At 39.2% G+C, this 16,973-nt stretch overlaps 1 protein-coding gene across 3 annotated transcripts in view; it reads left to right on the top strand.

The window, feature by feature from the left end:
* Positions 1–15,011, top strand: part of DPYD (dihydropyrimidine dehydrogenase) — a 333,817-nt gene extending 318,806 nt beyond the window's left edge. For all 3 annotated transcript variants that reach the window (XM_083867303.1, XM_083867305.1, XM_083867304.1), the window contains 3 exons: positions 1,148–1,291; positions 10,444–10,584; positions 13,594–15,011. In XM_083867303.1, the coding sequence (XP_083723429.1) occupies positions 1,148–1,291; positions 10,444–10,584; positions 13,594–13,764 (456 nt within the window). In that variant the 3' untranslated portion in view covers positions 13,765–15,011. The remainder of the gene's footprint in view (positions 1–1,147; positions 1,292–10,443; positions 10,585–13,593) is intronic.
* Positions 15,012–16,973: the final 1,962 nt, after the last annotated feature.

Genomic DNA, 16,973 nt, shown 5'->3' with positions numbered 1-16,973 from the left:
CTTCATTTTAAAAAAATAATAATTTGTAAATTTTTAAATAATCTGGGGTTTAAAATTCACATTGAAATTCCCTCTTAAAAAATTGATAAGCACAGCAATACTGTATCTTGTTCGATATGCTCTTTGAGGTTGTATTATTAGCGTGAATTAATGCCAGCAGCTGCTCAGGCTATGTGTCCCCTGTTACTACCTGCTGCTTTCTGCAGTACTGCTGTAGCTTCTGAACAGGCTTGAGTTAGGTGGATAAAATACTTCTGCAGAATAAGGAACTAGTTTCAGGGGAGGAAGGGCATGGTCTATTGCATCAAGCAAAAGTCCATTTTTCTACTATTTTTCGGTCACCTTAATCTGTGATTGTGGCACACTACAGTTGTCCATAAATCTTCCAACAGAATTTTTTTTTGGCAAGGGGAAGATGAGTGTTTTAAGAAATCTGATCCAGCTCTTACATGTTCTTGGGTGAGACATGAATTTTGCAATTCAGTGAAGTCTTCCTGTGGAGTTTGCTTAATTGGGTTCAGGGACTAAATGTTGCAGAAAAGATTGCCAGTGGGACATAGAGGAAAATTAGGAGATTATAATGTGTTTCAGTTCGTTTGGTGTTTGTTAGCCTTACTTTGACAGGTCAAAACAGCCTTCTGTTATCACACTGGCAAACACATGTTTGTAAGCTTTAAAAATATGTATTGATTTATTCAGATATTGATACAAATAATCTAAAATACTGGTTGAATCCTTCTATGTAAACTGATAATTCTATGATACCTTTCCACATAGTATAAAATGAAACAGAAATAAAGTTATGCATTTGAATTATTTAACATTATACATTTTTATATATAAGCAAGAATGCAATGGGGAAATAATAGACTGTTGGATGCTGACCTGCAATTCAGCTATTTTTCTGCTGCAAGAGATATTAATATTTTAATATTCAGTATATATTTTCAAGTCGGATCCCAATGTTCATATTTGATTTTTATTCACTTCTCACTCTGGTGCAGTCTTACTGATTTCAATTTCAGCTTCCTGAATAAGAAGCAAGTTGCAGTCAGCATGGACTTGAGGTCTCACCCTTGGGATCAGACCCATCTTTTTACTACACCTGCTTACTAAGCATAATCCTGTTTACTGATTCTTGTTTCAGAAACTGCCCAGTTTTGGGCCTTACCTGGAGCAACGCAAAAAGATAATAGCTGAGAACAAGATTAAACTTAAGGCACAGAACATGGCTGCTGAGCTACCTGAGCAAAAGCACTTCGTTCCGAAGAAGCCCATTCCAGCAATCAAGGTAACAAAAAATACATGCGAAGGGAGTGATAGGCAGTTGACATGCACAGTCATTTCTAGCAGTTTGAGTTGGTTATTACTGCTTTTAAGCTTGTTAGAGGGCATCAAAGAGAACTCTTTATGCAGACTTTCTAGCTTTTAACCAAAATCGATGGGAAATGATTTGTGATGCACATGTGTAGGTATTTCCCTAATGTCATTTTTCAGAATGAAGATATTCAGGCAATGGAACAGTAGTTGCAGATCAAGCAGGCGTAATGCCTTGAAGAACAAAGCAGAACTGTTTAGAATTTCTTTCAGTTTGAACGCTACAGTATGAGCTGTTTTGCATGATAGCTTTTGATTACTTGCACTGTGTTAAATGCCTCCATCCCTCATGTAGGATCGATGGCAAAGGCTGGTGTTCAGTACATATAAAAGCTGTGTCATAGGTTTAGAGATTGAACTTTTAAAGCTGGAGAATGTTTGTCTAAGTAGCTGATCCACCATCTACAATGAGCAAATGTCAAGGTAAAAATAAAGCCTGTGACCCTTATCTACTGCATAATCCATACATTGAAGCTTTTCCCTTCCCTTAAGTAGTCAATAAATATCAATAAAATGAAATGGCATGAGCTAATTATTCGAGGTGTTCACTTTAGAGCTTATTTAAACTTCAAGTCTGAATAGGAAAAATATTTTTTTTAAATCAGCATTCTCATGTAGACCATTTATAAAGCAATATGAAAATTATATCTGTTGACCTTGTTGACTGTCTTTTTCATGTATGGGAGAATATCAGATATCTACATGATCAGACATGTAGGAATTCATGAAGAAATAAGGTCAAGCATAAAATAGAACATGAGCTGTGGCTCAGGAAGCCACACAATTCCCAAGAGAATTTTGCAGTTTACCAATACATCCAGTATTCTGAACTAGCTGGTAGGATGGCAGAATCAGACAAAGAGAAATTTTGAATCATCTTCCTGTTTAAAAACAGTCAATTAGTTTGCCACTTCTGTAGACTTCTCTCAGGTTTTTGCTTATTTTAGTTCATGTCATGCTTTTGAAAATGCCTCCCCACCTCTTGTGCTGAGGTTCCCTTCTACATAAATATACAAAATTCCAAAGAATAGCAATCTACTCTTTTTTCCTCACTATGATGAGCATTTTCAAAGCCTGTTTGACCTCAGAGGTTTCATGGTTCTGTTCTCCTTGCAGGGAGAGTATTGATGTAGGGGAAAAGAGAAAGAAGAAGCAACAGCCAATAAGTGCATTTTCAATGAGATGCTTGCTTCTGAAAACAGCAGAAAACCAAAAAACTGATAACCATCCAAAAGCAAATAAACTGAATGAAGGGAAAAATTTAGCAAGAGGGAAAAACAGACATGAAGACTAGGGAAAAAAAAATTTAAAAATTGAAGTCAATAATTTATCATGCCCAACTCCAAGCAGAAAAGCAAAAAAGGAGCCAAGTCGTAGGAGATAGATTAAAAAGAAGAAAAGAGAGCCTACTACAAGGAAAAGGAAAATTAATTCCCCCAAACACAAACATTTGTTTACGTAGATATTGAATACTTCTGAGTGATGTCTCAGGAGCTTCTCAGCCAGAGAAATCAGGGTATCATCTTCCTCACCCCTTTGGTTAAATGTGACTGAAGCCATTTGAAGAAGACAGGCATTCCCAAAGCTGACTCTGGCAGTCTTTCAGTCTGACCATCTCTTTCCAAGGGAATGCTCTCGCCGTAATGACAAAACCAGCAGTGAGAGGTGTTGCATTGGGCTTGCATGGCAAGGTTTGATAGAGGTGGGGCTGCAGGGGTAGCTTCTGTGAGAAGCTGCTGGAAGCTCCCCAGGGCCTGACAGAGCCACTGGCAGCCAGCTGCAGGACAGATGTGGGTCTGGCCAAGGCCAAGCCCATCAGCAGTGGTGGCAGCACCTCTGAGATAATGTATTTTAAAAGGGGGAAAGAGCCAGCAACTGCAGTCACAGGGAGGAGTGAGAATATGGCCTCTTCAGGGGTCTGCTTGACAGAGGATCAAAAAATTAGGCCCTGGAGGAAAGAAATGCCCAAGCAAGAAAAAAATCACCTCTTCCAAGCTCAGGAGTGATGCACCCCAACAAAGAGGAAGTCAGGGAAAAATTCCCGGAGGCCTGCAGAGATGTTCAGTAGCTCCTGGACAAAGTGAGACACAACAAGGAAGCCCTCAGAGACTGACCAAGATGATCAAACAGCAGGAGCACCTTTCTTATGTAGGCAGACTGAGAGACTTGGTTGAGACTGAGAGGTGGTTGTTCAGCCTGAAAAAGAGAAGGCTCTGGGAGCACTCCAGTCCCCATTCCTGTACCTAAAGAAGAGATAAGTGCCCTTGAAAGATCTATGACTCCTGCATTGTCTGGTTGTATTTTTGCTACAAATTTCCTGATGACTCCCTAAAATTTTCTCATCCATCTAATTGGCTGTTGAGTTGGTGATATGTAAATTCCAACACTTATATAAATTCCACATGCTGTCAAATTGCCATTTATTTGTCAATTTAAAACCCCTCTGTGATTATCCAAAGTCTTTTCCCATGACTTTTCTCTTTATTTTCTCTATTTTTCAATATTAATTGAAACTGCATATTTTGATATTTGGCAGAGTTGTTTATTCTTTTCTCACTTGTCTGTAATATTAGAAATTGTGCTCTATGTGGGTATGTGCCCTGGATCTTTTCTTTTCAGTTGCAGTTTTGTACAGCTCCCACAGATGTATTTGCCTACCTCAGGTTGCCTCCTTATTGCTTTAATTTCTTTTCTTCTATGTTCCTGTGTTTTTCTTCATAATAATTTAGTTCTTTGGCCTTCGGGGCCCATACCACAATATTCAGTCACCATTTATCTGCTTATTTTACTTTCTACTTTTTTTTTATTCTGGAAGCCTTGCTGTAGAAATTGTTTGGTAGTTCAAACATTCTGGCATAGCTCTCTTGGCTAGGGCATGGCATGCTGTTCCACCTGCAAAATATGTGTTTGAAGTATTTTTCACTCTTGTTTGCACAGATACATTTACATGGTCTTTTGCACATATTTGCACATGCAAGTCTTTTTTTGCTGATGTGTAAGCACCCATCTAAAAACCATCACTGCAGGAGGTATTAACCACTTTTAGTTCAATGCTGTGCAAAATCTCTAAAAGCCTCTCGAGAGGTGAGGAATATTGAAGTAAGGACAGCTCTATTTTGCCCTAACTATTTTGTACCATTTGGATCTTTCCTGGCATGTATCTGTGTTTAACATGAGTAGTTTTACCTTGTGCTTGCCTGCCTGGAAAAGACCATATTGTAATCTTTATCGTAAATGTGGAAATGTTGCATGTTTCAGGTGGAACTGTGCATGTGTCTCCCCTAAGTTATGGGACTCTAAGGCTACTTCTTCCAAGTTTATACTCCAACATCAATCACAGAAATAACCTCCCCTGTGATAGCCCATAATCTTATCTCTCTTCTCTTCTCTTCTCTTCTCTTCTCTTCTCTTCTCTTCTCTTCTCTTCTCTTCTCTTCTCTTCTCTTCTCTTCTCTTCTTCTCTCTTCTCTTCTCTTCTCTTCACTTCGCTTCTCTTCTCTTCGTGATTAAGTAAATTTTAGTCTTTAGATATGGGGAGAAATCCTAGAAATCCAAACTTCCTCTTTCCCTCCCCACTCTGACTATGGTAGAGTGACTGCCTCAAGTGGCTCAGCAATAGAATAGAAAAATAATTTCAGTTGGAAGGGACCAACAATGACCATGTAGTCCAACTGCCTGACCACTTTGGGACTGACCAAATGATGTTGTTAAGGGCATTTGTCCAAATGCCTCTTAAACACTGACAGGTTTTGACCACCTTTCTAGGAAACCTGTTCCAGTGCATGATCAACCTCTCAGCAAAGAAATGCTTCCTAATGTCCAGTGTGAACCTCCTCCAGAAGAGCTTTGACATTCCTACATGTCCTATTACTAAATACGAGGGAGAAGAGATCACCAGCTCTCTCTTCATTTCCCCCACTCTGGAACCCGTAGAGGGCAAACTACAAACTAAACCAGCCCAAAGTCCTTTGCTGCTCCTCACAGAACATTCCATCCCTTTCCCCAGCTTTGTTGCCCTGCTCTGGACAAGTATTTTCCCATTTTCTATTTTCTGAAGTGGTGGGGCTGAGGGCTGCAGGCAGCCTGCCACTGAGGCCATGTGAGGCTGTGGCAGTGCCTCACACAACGGGATTGTCACCTCTTTGGGCTGGTTTTGTCATGTTTGCTGCACCCCAGGACACAGGTTTGCCCTCTGGGCTGTCCAGGCACAACGCTGACCCACACTCAGCACCCTCAGATCCCTTCCTGCAGAGCTGCTCTGGTTATATTTCTGCCTGGTGTTACTCTATCCTACGTGCAGAATCTGGCATTTGGACTTGTTAGATTTCATCCCATTAATCATTGCCCAGTGCTCCGGGGCACTGTGCTTCTTTTGGTAAAACTGGAATGACTGAGTATTCCACATCATGGCTGATTAATTAGAACAACAGCACTACAGAAGTTATGGGGGTTAGTTTGTTTGCCTCTGATCAGGGCAGCTCCATGAGCTGTCAGTGGTGTCTCCTACCCTGTTTTCTCTTGCAGCTTTCTTTAATCTAGAATGTATCTGTTGGCAAGATTAGCAAAAGTTACTTACTTTGATAAGCTGCTTGTCAAACTGCATTTTTTCACTGTGATAGTACCTGTTCATCTAGTTTTATAAAATACCTACAAGTTCCTTGGATTATAATTTAGTTTAAATAAAAACTCATATCAAGTCTACAGTCTTCTAGTTCAAAGCTTTTCGTGAAACACACTCAAGCATATTAAACAGTGTCATGGCTAGACCAGAAAATTGAGACACTTTGTTCTGCTAATACTTTACCTTTTCTCAACATTGATCATTGTATTCCAGCCCTTATTTTTTTTTTTTTTTGCTCTGTTTAGCCACTTCATGGCGAGTTAATTTCAGAGCTCTCTCATGTCAGAGGCCTTGTCAAACACTAAAATTACTGGGGTTTTGGTTTTTTTTAAAGGGATTTTCTTGAATTTATTACATCACAGTCTTCATAAAGAATTGTGATTGATACAAGAAGCACGATTTTCATTATAGAAACCATATTGAAATATGTCACAAAGGTTCATTTAAGTGGACAACACTCACAGGCATACAGTGTGATTTTTGGGGATTGTCCTGTGCACAGCCAGTAATTGGACTCAATGATGTGGGTCCCTTCCAATTCAGGATATTGTATGATAGGGTATGATTCTATGATTTGAATTATTTTCTAAGGCCCACTTTAGTTAGTACTGCAGCTTTATACTGAAAACAAGGCTTAGAGGTCCCTAAATCCCAGAGTAGCTTTAGTAGCCTTTTTTAAGTATTGGCAAAGTGTCTGTAATCTTTCAAGTAAAGTTAGTTTTATCTATTTTTATAAGCTACTTTACTGTAAATTGACCTTGGTCATGTACCCTCAGATTCTGGTGACTTTTTATTCCCTAATCCATAGTTTTATTTCTAACATTTCTTCTTTTCATCTCTCTCTCTCTGACCGTACCTCACCTTTATTGCCAAAAAAGATCAGGTGGAAGGCAGGAACCTCCTTAATGTGTGTTCCCTTTGAGTTGCTGTAGGACATGCAGTACCTGCACTGTGTATGGCTTTCTAATGAGAGGCCTGTGATGTTCATCATCTCTAGAGCACAGTGTGGTCTTTTACAAAAGCATCTGCTTGAAGATGGACACAGCAGGTCTAAAAGGACCAGAGCTAAACCTTGAATTGTATTTACAAATACAGGTTTACTAATATGATGACTAATGAAAAGCTAATCTTCATAAAATGGTTGATATATTAACATTAAAATGCATCTATTGTAGAATTCCAAAACTAATATCCTACTGAACAGATCTTCTCCTTGTGTATACTCAAACCCACATCTGCTTAGCTTAGTGACAAAGAAAATTTTTCTTCTGTATTCATTAGTAACATAAAACTAATGGATTCTGCTCTGATTCTCTCCATAGCAACAGAATTCCCTGACAGTTCCAGTTGCAGGAGTACATTCCTTTCCCGGTTCTTTTCAGTATGGTTATGATGAGGAGGACAGCACCACAGTAATCAAAAAGAGTACTCTAGGTCCCTGCTGTGGCAAAGGTGTAGCTTAGGACCAAATTTAACTTCCAGTTTGAGTTTGTTCATTTTGTTTTGTTTTGTTTTTTAGATTGCTGCTGCTAATGCATAAGCCAGAAAGAACACAGCTTGACTTTCAGAACCTGGCTTCTGTTTGCAGGTCTGGCAGTTGGCAAAAAAAAAATATAATAATAATTTCTAAACAGTGCAAATTGGATCCAGAGGCCATTGAGATATACCAAGTTTGGAATCCCATAGTGCCGTTTCAGACAGTTGCTTTTTGGAGTAAAACTGCTATAAACAGTGAAAGCTGATTATTTCTTGCTGCACTGTTTATTTTGTTCCAAGCATTTGTGATTTGATGAAAACAAGAAGCTCTGAGATGCCGTAAAAGAGTGCACCTGCAGAACATCTTTTAAGTACCATTGCTTTTTTAGCCAATAATATCTTGAAACTTCGCAAATGAATAAATATACAGTCTTTGCTTGAGAGAAAGAAGTGATTAAAAGACACAACACCAATGAGTTTAAATGAGCAGTAAATCATTGACACAGTCTTTTGAAATCACTTTCAGGCCTCTAAAGTGCCATCATGCTCCCTGTTTGGGATTCTAAGTCCCCAAAAGTATATTTTTATGAGCTGTGGGAAGTGAGACTTGGTTAAAAATGCAGAAATCACAATGCCTTATGCATTGTTTATGTTATTCCCTTTGTAAATTTGTAGCTGGAAAATCAATTTTGATCATGTTGTTTCAAGCAACCATTTCCTGAGCTATCTAATGCTACCCTAAGCCTTGGACTGTCTCTCCCATCTCCTCCAGCTGTTTCCGTGGAGGGGCATTAACCACCTCACTCCTTTCCCATTTAAAAAGCCTTCTCTAATTTCCAGCTTTGAATTTATTCATGGCTGGCTTACAGTTGTGTGTTCTTGTGCCAACATTGTCATTTAACTTAAACAGCCCTTTTTCCTCCCTGATGTATATATATAGAGAGAGACATACTCCTGCTCTGCCATCATCTTCCTAGGCTAAACATCTTGTAAGGTTCTTTTTGTCTTCTCTCATAAGCAAGACAATCCATTCCATGGTTATTTGAGTAGTACATCTCTGCAAATCACTTGAGCTCTGTGGGGCTTGTTAACATCCAAACAACAGTGTGAATCCAGAACCTCCATAAGAAAATTATCCATGCTTTTTAAACATATGGGGTTTTTAGACTGAAAAGCTCTTTAGTATCAGCAATCTCATCCTGTGGACACTTCTGCAACATGGGCAGGCAGTGGAAAGCTACTTAATTGTACATCGTGCAAGTTTTACATCATTTTTTAAAATTCTTGAGCATGCAGCTCATCGCTTGCAGGCAACATGCATTCATGGCAGTGGAATTTTTGGGGGCTGTACATACACACACAAGAGAGGCTCACACTTAGTGTTGCTGGGGCCAGTAGATCACACAGACACGTGTATTTTGAAACCTGTAGCAGGTCAAAAGACAAGGCTTGTCAACAGACAAGCCTACATGAGAGCTGAAACAAGCTGGAGATGAAGTCTACCACTACAGTATTTCAGTTGACACAGCAGACTGCAGACACCTGAAAACTCCGGCAAATCCATGAATGTTTCTGAGTAAGAACTGGAAATGAAAAGATGGGGATGTAAGCAGTTCCTAGATCACATTTGATTTAGTTACCATAGTTCATCAGTGGAGTCACAGTAAAGGGCTTCATTGTTCCAGTCTTGTTCTAGTAAAAAGCATTAGCTGAAACACTTTCATAGTAGTTAATTGACCTTTTACAATAGTTTAAGCAAACAGATTTTACTTGAAATTTGTAGGGATTTTGGACCGTGCACAAAATCAGCTTGCACAGCTCAAGTGATGAGTGTTAACTCATTAAGCTGTGATAACTTGCTCACAGTCATCTGTCCACGCTTATCATGCTGCCTTTAGCAATGTGCCATAGCTGTTTTATGCTGAAAGAGCATTAATGTTCTCTGCATGTTGCTGAGAAGAACTGGAAGGCTTTTAGCATTGAATGAATGCAACCAAGGTATTTCACATGGCAGCAACTGTGGGGTTTGGCAGAGAGAAAACATTTGAGTGCTTTTGGAACAAGGAAAGAGTACAATTTGCCAGTCTCTTCCTGGGCATAGAATTTGGTTGAATTTTCTACCTAGACAGTCACTAGGAGCAACTTCCTAGATCCTAATACTGCATCCAGTGAACAAAGAAATTTGTCTCTTTGCATAAAGATACTACTGTGCAAGTGCTGAAGACCAGATAGACCTCATTCTTTCAGAAAGTAGTGCTGGGTTTGCAAGTTCTTAGCAGAGTAGAAAGACAAGGTTGGACTCATTTCTGCCTTAAATTTATGTAGCAGAGCTTTCCTTTTTGGTGTATGCTATGCTGACATACAGCTTTTGCAGCACTGATGTGTAAGGTGGATGCAGCAAGTTCCTACCTGTGAAGTTAACAGATCTTGCAGAATTAGACCCAGAGTTTACTTCTGTACAGTATTTGCAGTAAAATTATGATAATATCATTTATGCATCTTGCCAAAGAGAGAAGAGCTGTTATTGTTCTCTCTCAATTTTTTCTTTCCTTGTTGTGAGTTCTTAAATCTGTCCTAGTGAGAAATGACCAAATATGATGTGATTATAGCATGTCATTCCTGTTCACATTCCATTTTGTTCCATGAAGTTTCACCCAATCATGGCAAAACAACAGCATATGCAAAATTGAGTACTAAATCTGTAACCTGTTTGTAGACCGTGTTTGTATACAATGTATACTTCTAGTACTGCCTACCTTCAAAATGTGTCTCTGTGGAAAATTCATATTTTACAGGGGATATGAAGGCCAGCCTCTTGGAAATTTATAAGAAAAACCTTAAGTATCATCAAAATGCATGGCCAAATCTTGCATGTTAAAGTACTATAGAGCACTCCAGCAGTAGAGAGCAGCTGTAGAAACTGACTAGGTATCTTATAAATGAGTTGATAACTTTTTTTTTCCCCCTAGGATGTAATTGGAAAAGCACTGCAGTATATTGGAACATATGGTGATCTGTGCAACATAGAGCAAGTTGTGGCTCTGATTGACGAGGAAATGTGTATCAACTGTGGCAAATGCTACATGACCTGTAATGATTCTGGCTACCAGGTAAGAGCACAGCTGTAATTAGCAGAAAGGCATGATGAGTTATCTTTCTGCTGCTGGGAAGAAAGAATTCACCTTCTGTTAATGAGCAGGTGGTAAAAACAGATGCCTAAAATGTTGAATTCAAAGCCCATCATGCTCCCAGGCTCTGGCTCACAAGCTATGCTGGAACACAGCTGGTCCTGGGCTGCACAGACCCCGCCACTGTCACAGGGCTCTGACTGCAACTCTGGTTCTTTTTAAGAGGAAGAAAATGAAGGAGCCACAAGTTGAATGGCAGTAAATGTAGTTCTGGATGGTTTTCAGGTACATGATGGAGAAAGGGAAGAACACATCCCTTCCCACCAAGGGGATGCAGAAAGACATGGGCTGGTCTTACTGCCAAATGCTTTTTAAGAAACCCGGTTCTTGTTCCCTCAGAGTAACCAAACAAATTCAAGTTTCAGGCAGATGGGCTTTTGTTTTGATCTTGACTAAGTTACAGATCCTTTCTCCAGGATAACTGCCAGGGTTTTAAAGCAGCAAATTGAAGCTTGCAGAAATCATTGTGACCAGAAGATGGTCCAATTTTGAGCTGAGGCTCCTGTTTGCAGCAAAGTATTTCTCTGATTGCTCAATACAGTAGCAAGTTGTATGAAATATATCAGCACGTCTAGGTGCCATTCCATGCCATGTCCACTGGAGCTGATGGATTGGTCTGCAGTAAAAAAGACAGTACAGGAGGACTCATTTTCTTTAAGAAAATCAAAATATGGTCTAGCATAACTTCCATGGAATCCAATATGCAGCAAATAATTTCTACATGAATGTTTCCATACATCTTAGTCCGAGAAGAGCTTTTCAAAACCATATACTTTAATTGAACGTCAGGTGACCTCTGGATACCATGAGTTTTTGTTTGTCTTTAATTCAGTCTAACCAATAATAGGTCTGATGACTTGAACTACATAAAGTCACAGAAAGAAGTCCTATATTGCAAATCAACTGCATTTGAAACAAGTATGTCAGAGCAAAGGTTTTTTCCACTGATACAAGAAAATTAATGGTGTATTTATACCAAAATAGATTACTACAGTAGCCTTTTAACTGTCTAAACTTCCTCTTGACATTGCAATCTTCACCTTTCCCCTTACATCAGATTTCTCAGGAGGATTATATTTTTCATATAACTCTTAGAGAGCAAGAGATTGGGTTTAGATTTAAACCTAAATTTTATTTTGTGTAACTGCAAAAAAAAAAAAATTAGCACCAAAAGAACCAAAGTTTAAACTCCCAGAAGGTTTTCTAAGCACAAAAGAAAGATGCCTTCTCCTTATTTAATTAAGGAAATTGAAAAGAAATTAATTGAACAGAATTGCAAAGGAATTCTTAATTGCAAATAAATCAACAACTCCCCTCACCTTCAAAGCAGCATCTGCTTTATGCTTCCCTTTTTTCAGAAATATCCATGCTGCTCTACACAGCTGTCACCTTGTATGACTCCAACAGAAAAGCTTTCCTTAATTTAAAGTCAGCACTGTAGTCCTGACTTCCTCTCCCTCTTTGAACTTCCTTTCAAGATGTGCATTGTTGTTAGAGAGAGAGAGAGAGAGAGAGAGAGAGAGAGAGAGAAAGAGAGAAAGAGAGAGAGAGAGAAAGAGAGAAAGAGAGAAAGAAAGAGAGAAAGAGAGAAAGAGAGAAAGAGAGAGAGAGAGAGAGAGAGAGAAAGAAAGAAAGAAAGAAAGAAAGAAAGAAAGAAAGAAAGAAAGAAAGAAAGAAAGAAAGAAAGAAAGAAAGAAAGAAAGAAAGAAAGAAAGAAAGAAAGAAAGAAAGAAAGAAAGAAAGAAAGAAAGAAAGAAAGAAAGAAAGAAAGAAAGAAAGAAAGAAAGAAAGAAAGAAAGAAAGAAAGAAAGAAAGAAAGAAAGAAAGAAAGAAAGAAAGAAAGAAAGGAGTCCTCCTTAAATACTCACGAGCCAGAGCTCTCTTTGTGCTCAAGCTAAAGTAAAACTCAGACATCCAGGGCAGTTACTACAGACTTTGTGCCCTTGCTGGTTGCTACAGCAACTTCTGTGCCTTCCTAGTCTGAAACCCCAAATGCCTCAAATCTGCCTTAGGAGCCAACCTGCAGCAGCACCAGCACTTCCCATCACCTCCCTGCCTCCCCCTGATGCTGACAGTGGTCAGGCAGATTTGCTAAGGCACTGCTTGTTTCCAGAGTTAAACTTTCAGGCCTGTTTTTCCCTCCTAAACTCTTCAAGGTGGATATTCAGCGTTTCTGGTGCTTTTTAATTTTTTTTACTTTTCTGGTCTTGCTTTTTAGATATTGACCCTTTGTGGTTGTGTGATGCTTTTGGTTTTGCTTTTAATTGCCATTTCCATTATAGCAGGAGCTTATATCATTGAGACTGCAACTGTTATTTCACATTCAAATACACTTATCACCCTAATTGGTAATGAGGATTCACTGCATGGAACATGAGAACTAAAGCAAGCTCTGCCTGCCCCAAACTCTGATATTCCTTTCAGAGATTTGCAAAGGAAAGTAATCACACGAGGCACAATGAGCTGTGTTTTTCTCTGCTGTTTACAAAATTCAATTGTTTATGCTGTGCTGAAAGTAAAAGTTAAAAGAATGCCTTGTGATGGGCATTTTGCTGAAGCTGTACAGGTGTGATCTGGTGTCTCCTTGTAAACCAATAACCCCAACACACTGCTATCTTAGGAAATATTTCCATCAAGGAGAAATACCCTCTGGGAGTTTAAATATCATGGAGCAAACTCCTCCTTTTGTAACCAGCCCCTGTGGCCTGTGAGCTTTTGCCAAGGTGTAATTTGGCCCACCTCTCTAACTTCAGTGTCTGGAGAGGGTTTTTTTTTTTCATTCCCTGCCAGTGGAACAGTTGCTATAGCTGCAGTGCAGAATCACACCAAGATGTCTCCAAGTGCTGTAGCGCAGGAAACGCAGACACTGGAACGGGAGCAATTCTGACCTTTCCTGTGCGTGACATCAATAATGTTTGTTGCTGGTTGCAGGCTATCCAGTTTGATCCTGAAACCCACCTGCCCACGGTTACTGACAGCTGCACAGGCTGCACCCTGTGTCTCAGCGTGTGCCCTGTCATCGACTGCATCCGCATGGTTTCCAGGACAACCCCCTACCAGCCCAAGCGCGGGCTGCCCTTAGCCGTGAACCCCGCGCGCTGAGCGCCCGGCCCCGCGGCTGACGGAGCCTTCACACTTGTTTGATCCAATTGATTTGCTTTCTAATTAGTCCTTGCAAATCTTGCTCCTATAAAAAAATGTAATACTGATAGATGCTACAATGAACACCACTTTCCAATTACTGTTTTTGCGACAATTAAGTTTTGAAATTACAGAAAGGTGGTCGTGGCTGTCAGTTGTCCACTATTTGAAGTGTAACCTTCTTGTTACAATTCATGCTGTGATTTCAAAACTTCTCTGTAGGCTCTTTAATCTCTGTGTATTTTCTGGCTGGAAATATAATTAAGAAAGCATTTTTAATGAACTACAAATCAATGTACAAGCTAACTGTTTTCAAGGGGAGCATTTTGTAATTAAACATTACATTTAGTTTTAAAAGAGTTTCTTAGAAGATGTAATTAACTACATAGCATTCAAACAAAGCAAATGTGGCTTCTATTTTTCTATAGACAGAAATGAAAGGGAGTTTAAAATAGGATTTAAGAACTGGATTAATCACTTTCAACTACTACAACATATGGTAGTGTATTTTTATAATCCTTTCTAATTCTTTTTCACACTAGTCACTTTATAGAATAAATTTGCTTTGCACTGACACATGCTAGACTCTTCAGATTTGTGTGTTGCATGGGTGGTTTGATCATTACTTTCCCCCCTCAGTGAACGCTTGTAACATCTCTGCAAACAGTTAAAATGGCTTATTAGGAAGTCTAGGTTGCGTTTCAGGATTCTGAGATGCAACATTTTTTGCTCCAAGCCCATCCTCTAAATAACTTTTTAATTGTGCGAATTAATGTTCCAGAATGTACACGTTTCAGGTCAGAGATCTGATTGTGTGCAAACGGACCGCACACCCTGCAGGCTGCATTTGCCAAACACAGACACACAGAGCAAATTGGCAAGGTGATTTTCCCCAGTGCTGTGTATAGTTCTAGCAGTTTCACAGCCAAAAATAAATACAGATTCATCTGTCTTACTAAACAATATCTCAATTTTAATCCATTTTTCACTCACAGTAGGAACTTTCTAATATGAACATATTGCTGTCTGCTTTACTCCACTTAAGAATATAAAGCCTTTAGTTTCATAACAATAATAAATGATCTATCAGTTCAATTTCTTATGCCATATATTGTGAGCAGCAAAAGCTTTGATTAAAAAGATGCCCTGGCTTTTGTTTCTTGATTTATGAATTGAACACTGAATTATAAATAAATGTTGAAAACCAACTCGGGTTTGTTTGTGATTTTTCTTCTTGCATTTACTAAACAGATTTTCTTTGCAGATCCTTGTCGGTTGGTGTTTCATGATCTCTAAGATTCACTCCAGGAACCATTAATGAGTTAATTCACATGTACATTATTCCATTGATTGCCTACGGTGCAGAATGTATTGTGCTCTTTGCCCCTCTCTGGCACCTCTTTGTCTGCCTTTAACTTGCCTTCCTTCCCCACATACACGCGGGGTGCACACATTTGTAAATTTGAACATTTTCAAGTGTCATTTCATTTAGTGTCTTTCCTCCACCAACACTGTTTTGCTGGTGCTTTGGGATTGCTTGGCAGGCTCAAGTCCAGTGTCTCCACTAATAGTTTTCTCTTCATGTTTTAATTTTCCTATTTATCAATGTGGATTTTTCAGACTCAGATGAAACAGGAAGATACAGTCATACTGCTTTGAAAATATTTGCTTGCAATTTCTTTAAAGCTTGCAGTAGTTTCTTATCTTACATGAGCTACTGTGGACTCACAGGAAGAACAAGTTGTTTTGTGAATGTCAGTGACAAAGTTTGGAGAGTCTCTGCATGTACTGCTTGTCCTCTGCTGAGGAGCTGCCTAAGAAGCAGCATGCCCTTGAGTGGGGCAGAAAAAGACATCAAAATCAGATGGTTTGAAAATAACATTTTATGTTCTCAGACAGGAGATGCAAGGAAAAGTAGCTGTCTTCTCCCAGGCTATTACTGCGTACTTCTTATTCTACATCCTGCCTACCGTGAGCCCTGTGGGTGAGAAGTGCTGTGTCACCTGTGGCTGAGCAGGGCAGCCTCTCCAGGTCTTCTGTTCCTGCATACCCAGACCTAATTATCTTACTGTCCTGAAGGTACCACATCTAGTGGTGTGGTTTCTTTCACATACAAGACAATGCCAAGAGACCTAATTTCAGTATCTAAGCTCAGGTACTTGATGAATATAGCAGCAAAATCAGAGCTTTTCCAAGAATATTCAATAGTCACAGGGCATTCAGTATTCTGCAGTGGCTAGAAAGTAATCCTTGGAGAGGTAAAGGCATTCTTTGTGATTCAAGACTATAATCAAGACTATAATTTGTTTACTAAGAAGGAATAATGGGTTATGTTATAGAGGCCTCTTTCTTACTACCCACCTTCTGCCCCACTCTTGTTCTATCAAGTCAGTTAACAGTTTCAGGAAATGCATTCCCAAATTGATTTATTTCTAAATCTGACAGTCAGCAATAAATCTGTGTGTTGCAGGAACTCAGAGAAGTAGCCACATTTAGCTCTCCTGCAGGAATGTCTTAAGTCATCAAGGTAAGGTGAGGTGTAAACAGGTGGGGGAGAGAGCCACAAAGGACATGTTCCAAAGGGGTTTATATGTTTTTCACATTGGTCTTGGGGAATCATCCCATTCAGTGCATTTAAGAGCCAAGGAAACAAATTAGAAAAATCTGGTCTGCAAATTCTGTAGCTAGTTATTAAAAAATAGATACAAATTTTCAAAGTGTACGAGGTTCCAAATTAAGCTCATATATTTCAGTGATTTAGTTGCACATTTAAGGAATTATGTATTATTAAAGAGATGAGGGTTGACATCCTCCAACCCCTAGCCCTTACAGTTTTTAGACATGTTGTGCTATTGATTATTATTATAAAATACTGTAAACTATATTTGACAAATTAAATTATGATAGAAGTGCCACAGCTCATCCTCTGGTAGCACATTCTTATTCATATCATATTCCTGAACAGAAAATGCTCCCCATGTTTAGTGGATGCTCTGCAGGCCAAAAATTACTGCCAAATATGCTTATGTGAATCCCAATACACCCATACATGTTCATTGGAAAAAAGAGATGTTTTGCCTCGCTAACGGACTATACAGGCAGTTTGGGTTTTGGCCTCTAGGATGAACTGACAAAATATTTCCAAGATACTGGATTGGCAACATTAACAG

Source organism: Zosterops lateralis (assembly GCF_965231275.1).
Source record: "Zosterops lateralis genome assembly, chromosome: 9".
Taxonomy (NCBI): Eukaryota; Metazoa; Chordata; class Aves; order Passeriformes; family Zosteropidae; genus Zosterops; species Zosterops lateralis.
The sequence above is the reverse complement of the archived record's forward strand: the minus strand, read 5'-3'. Positions and strand labels throughout refer to the sequence as shown.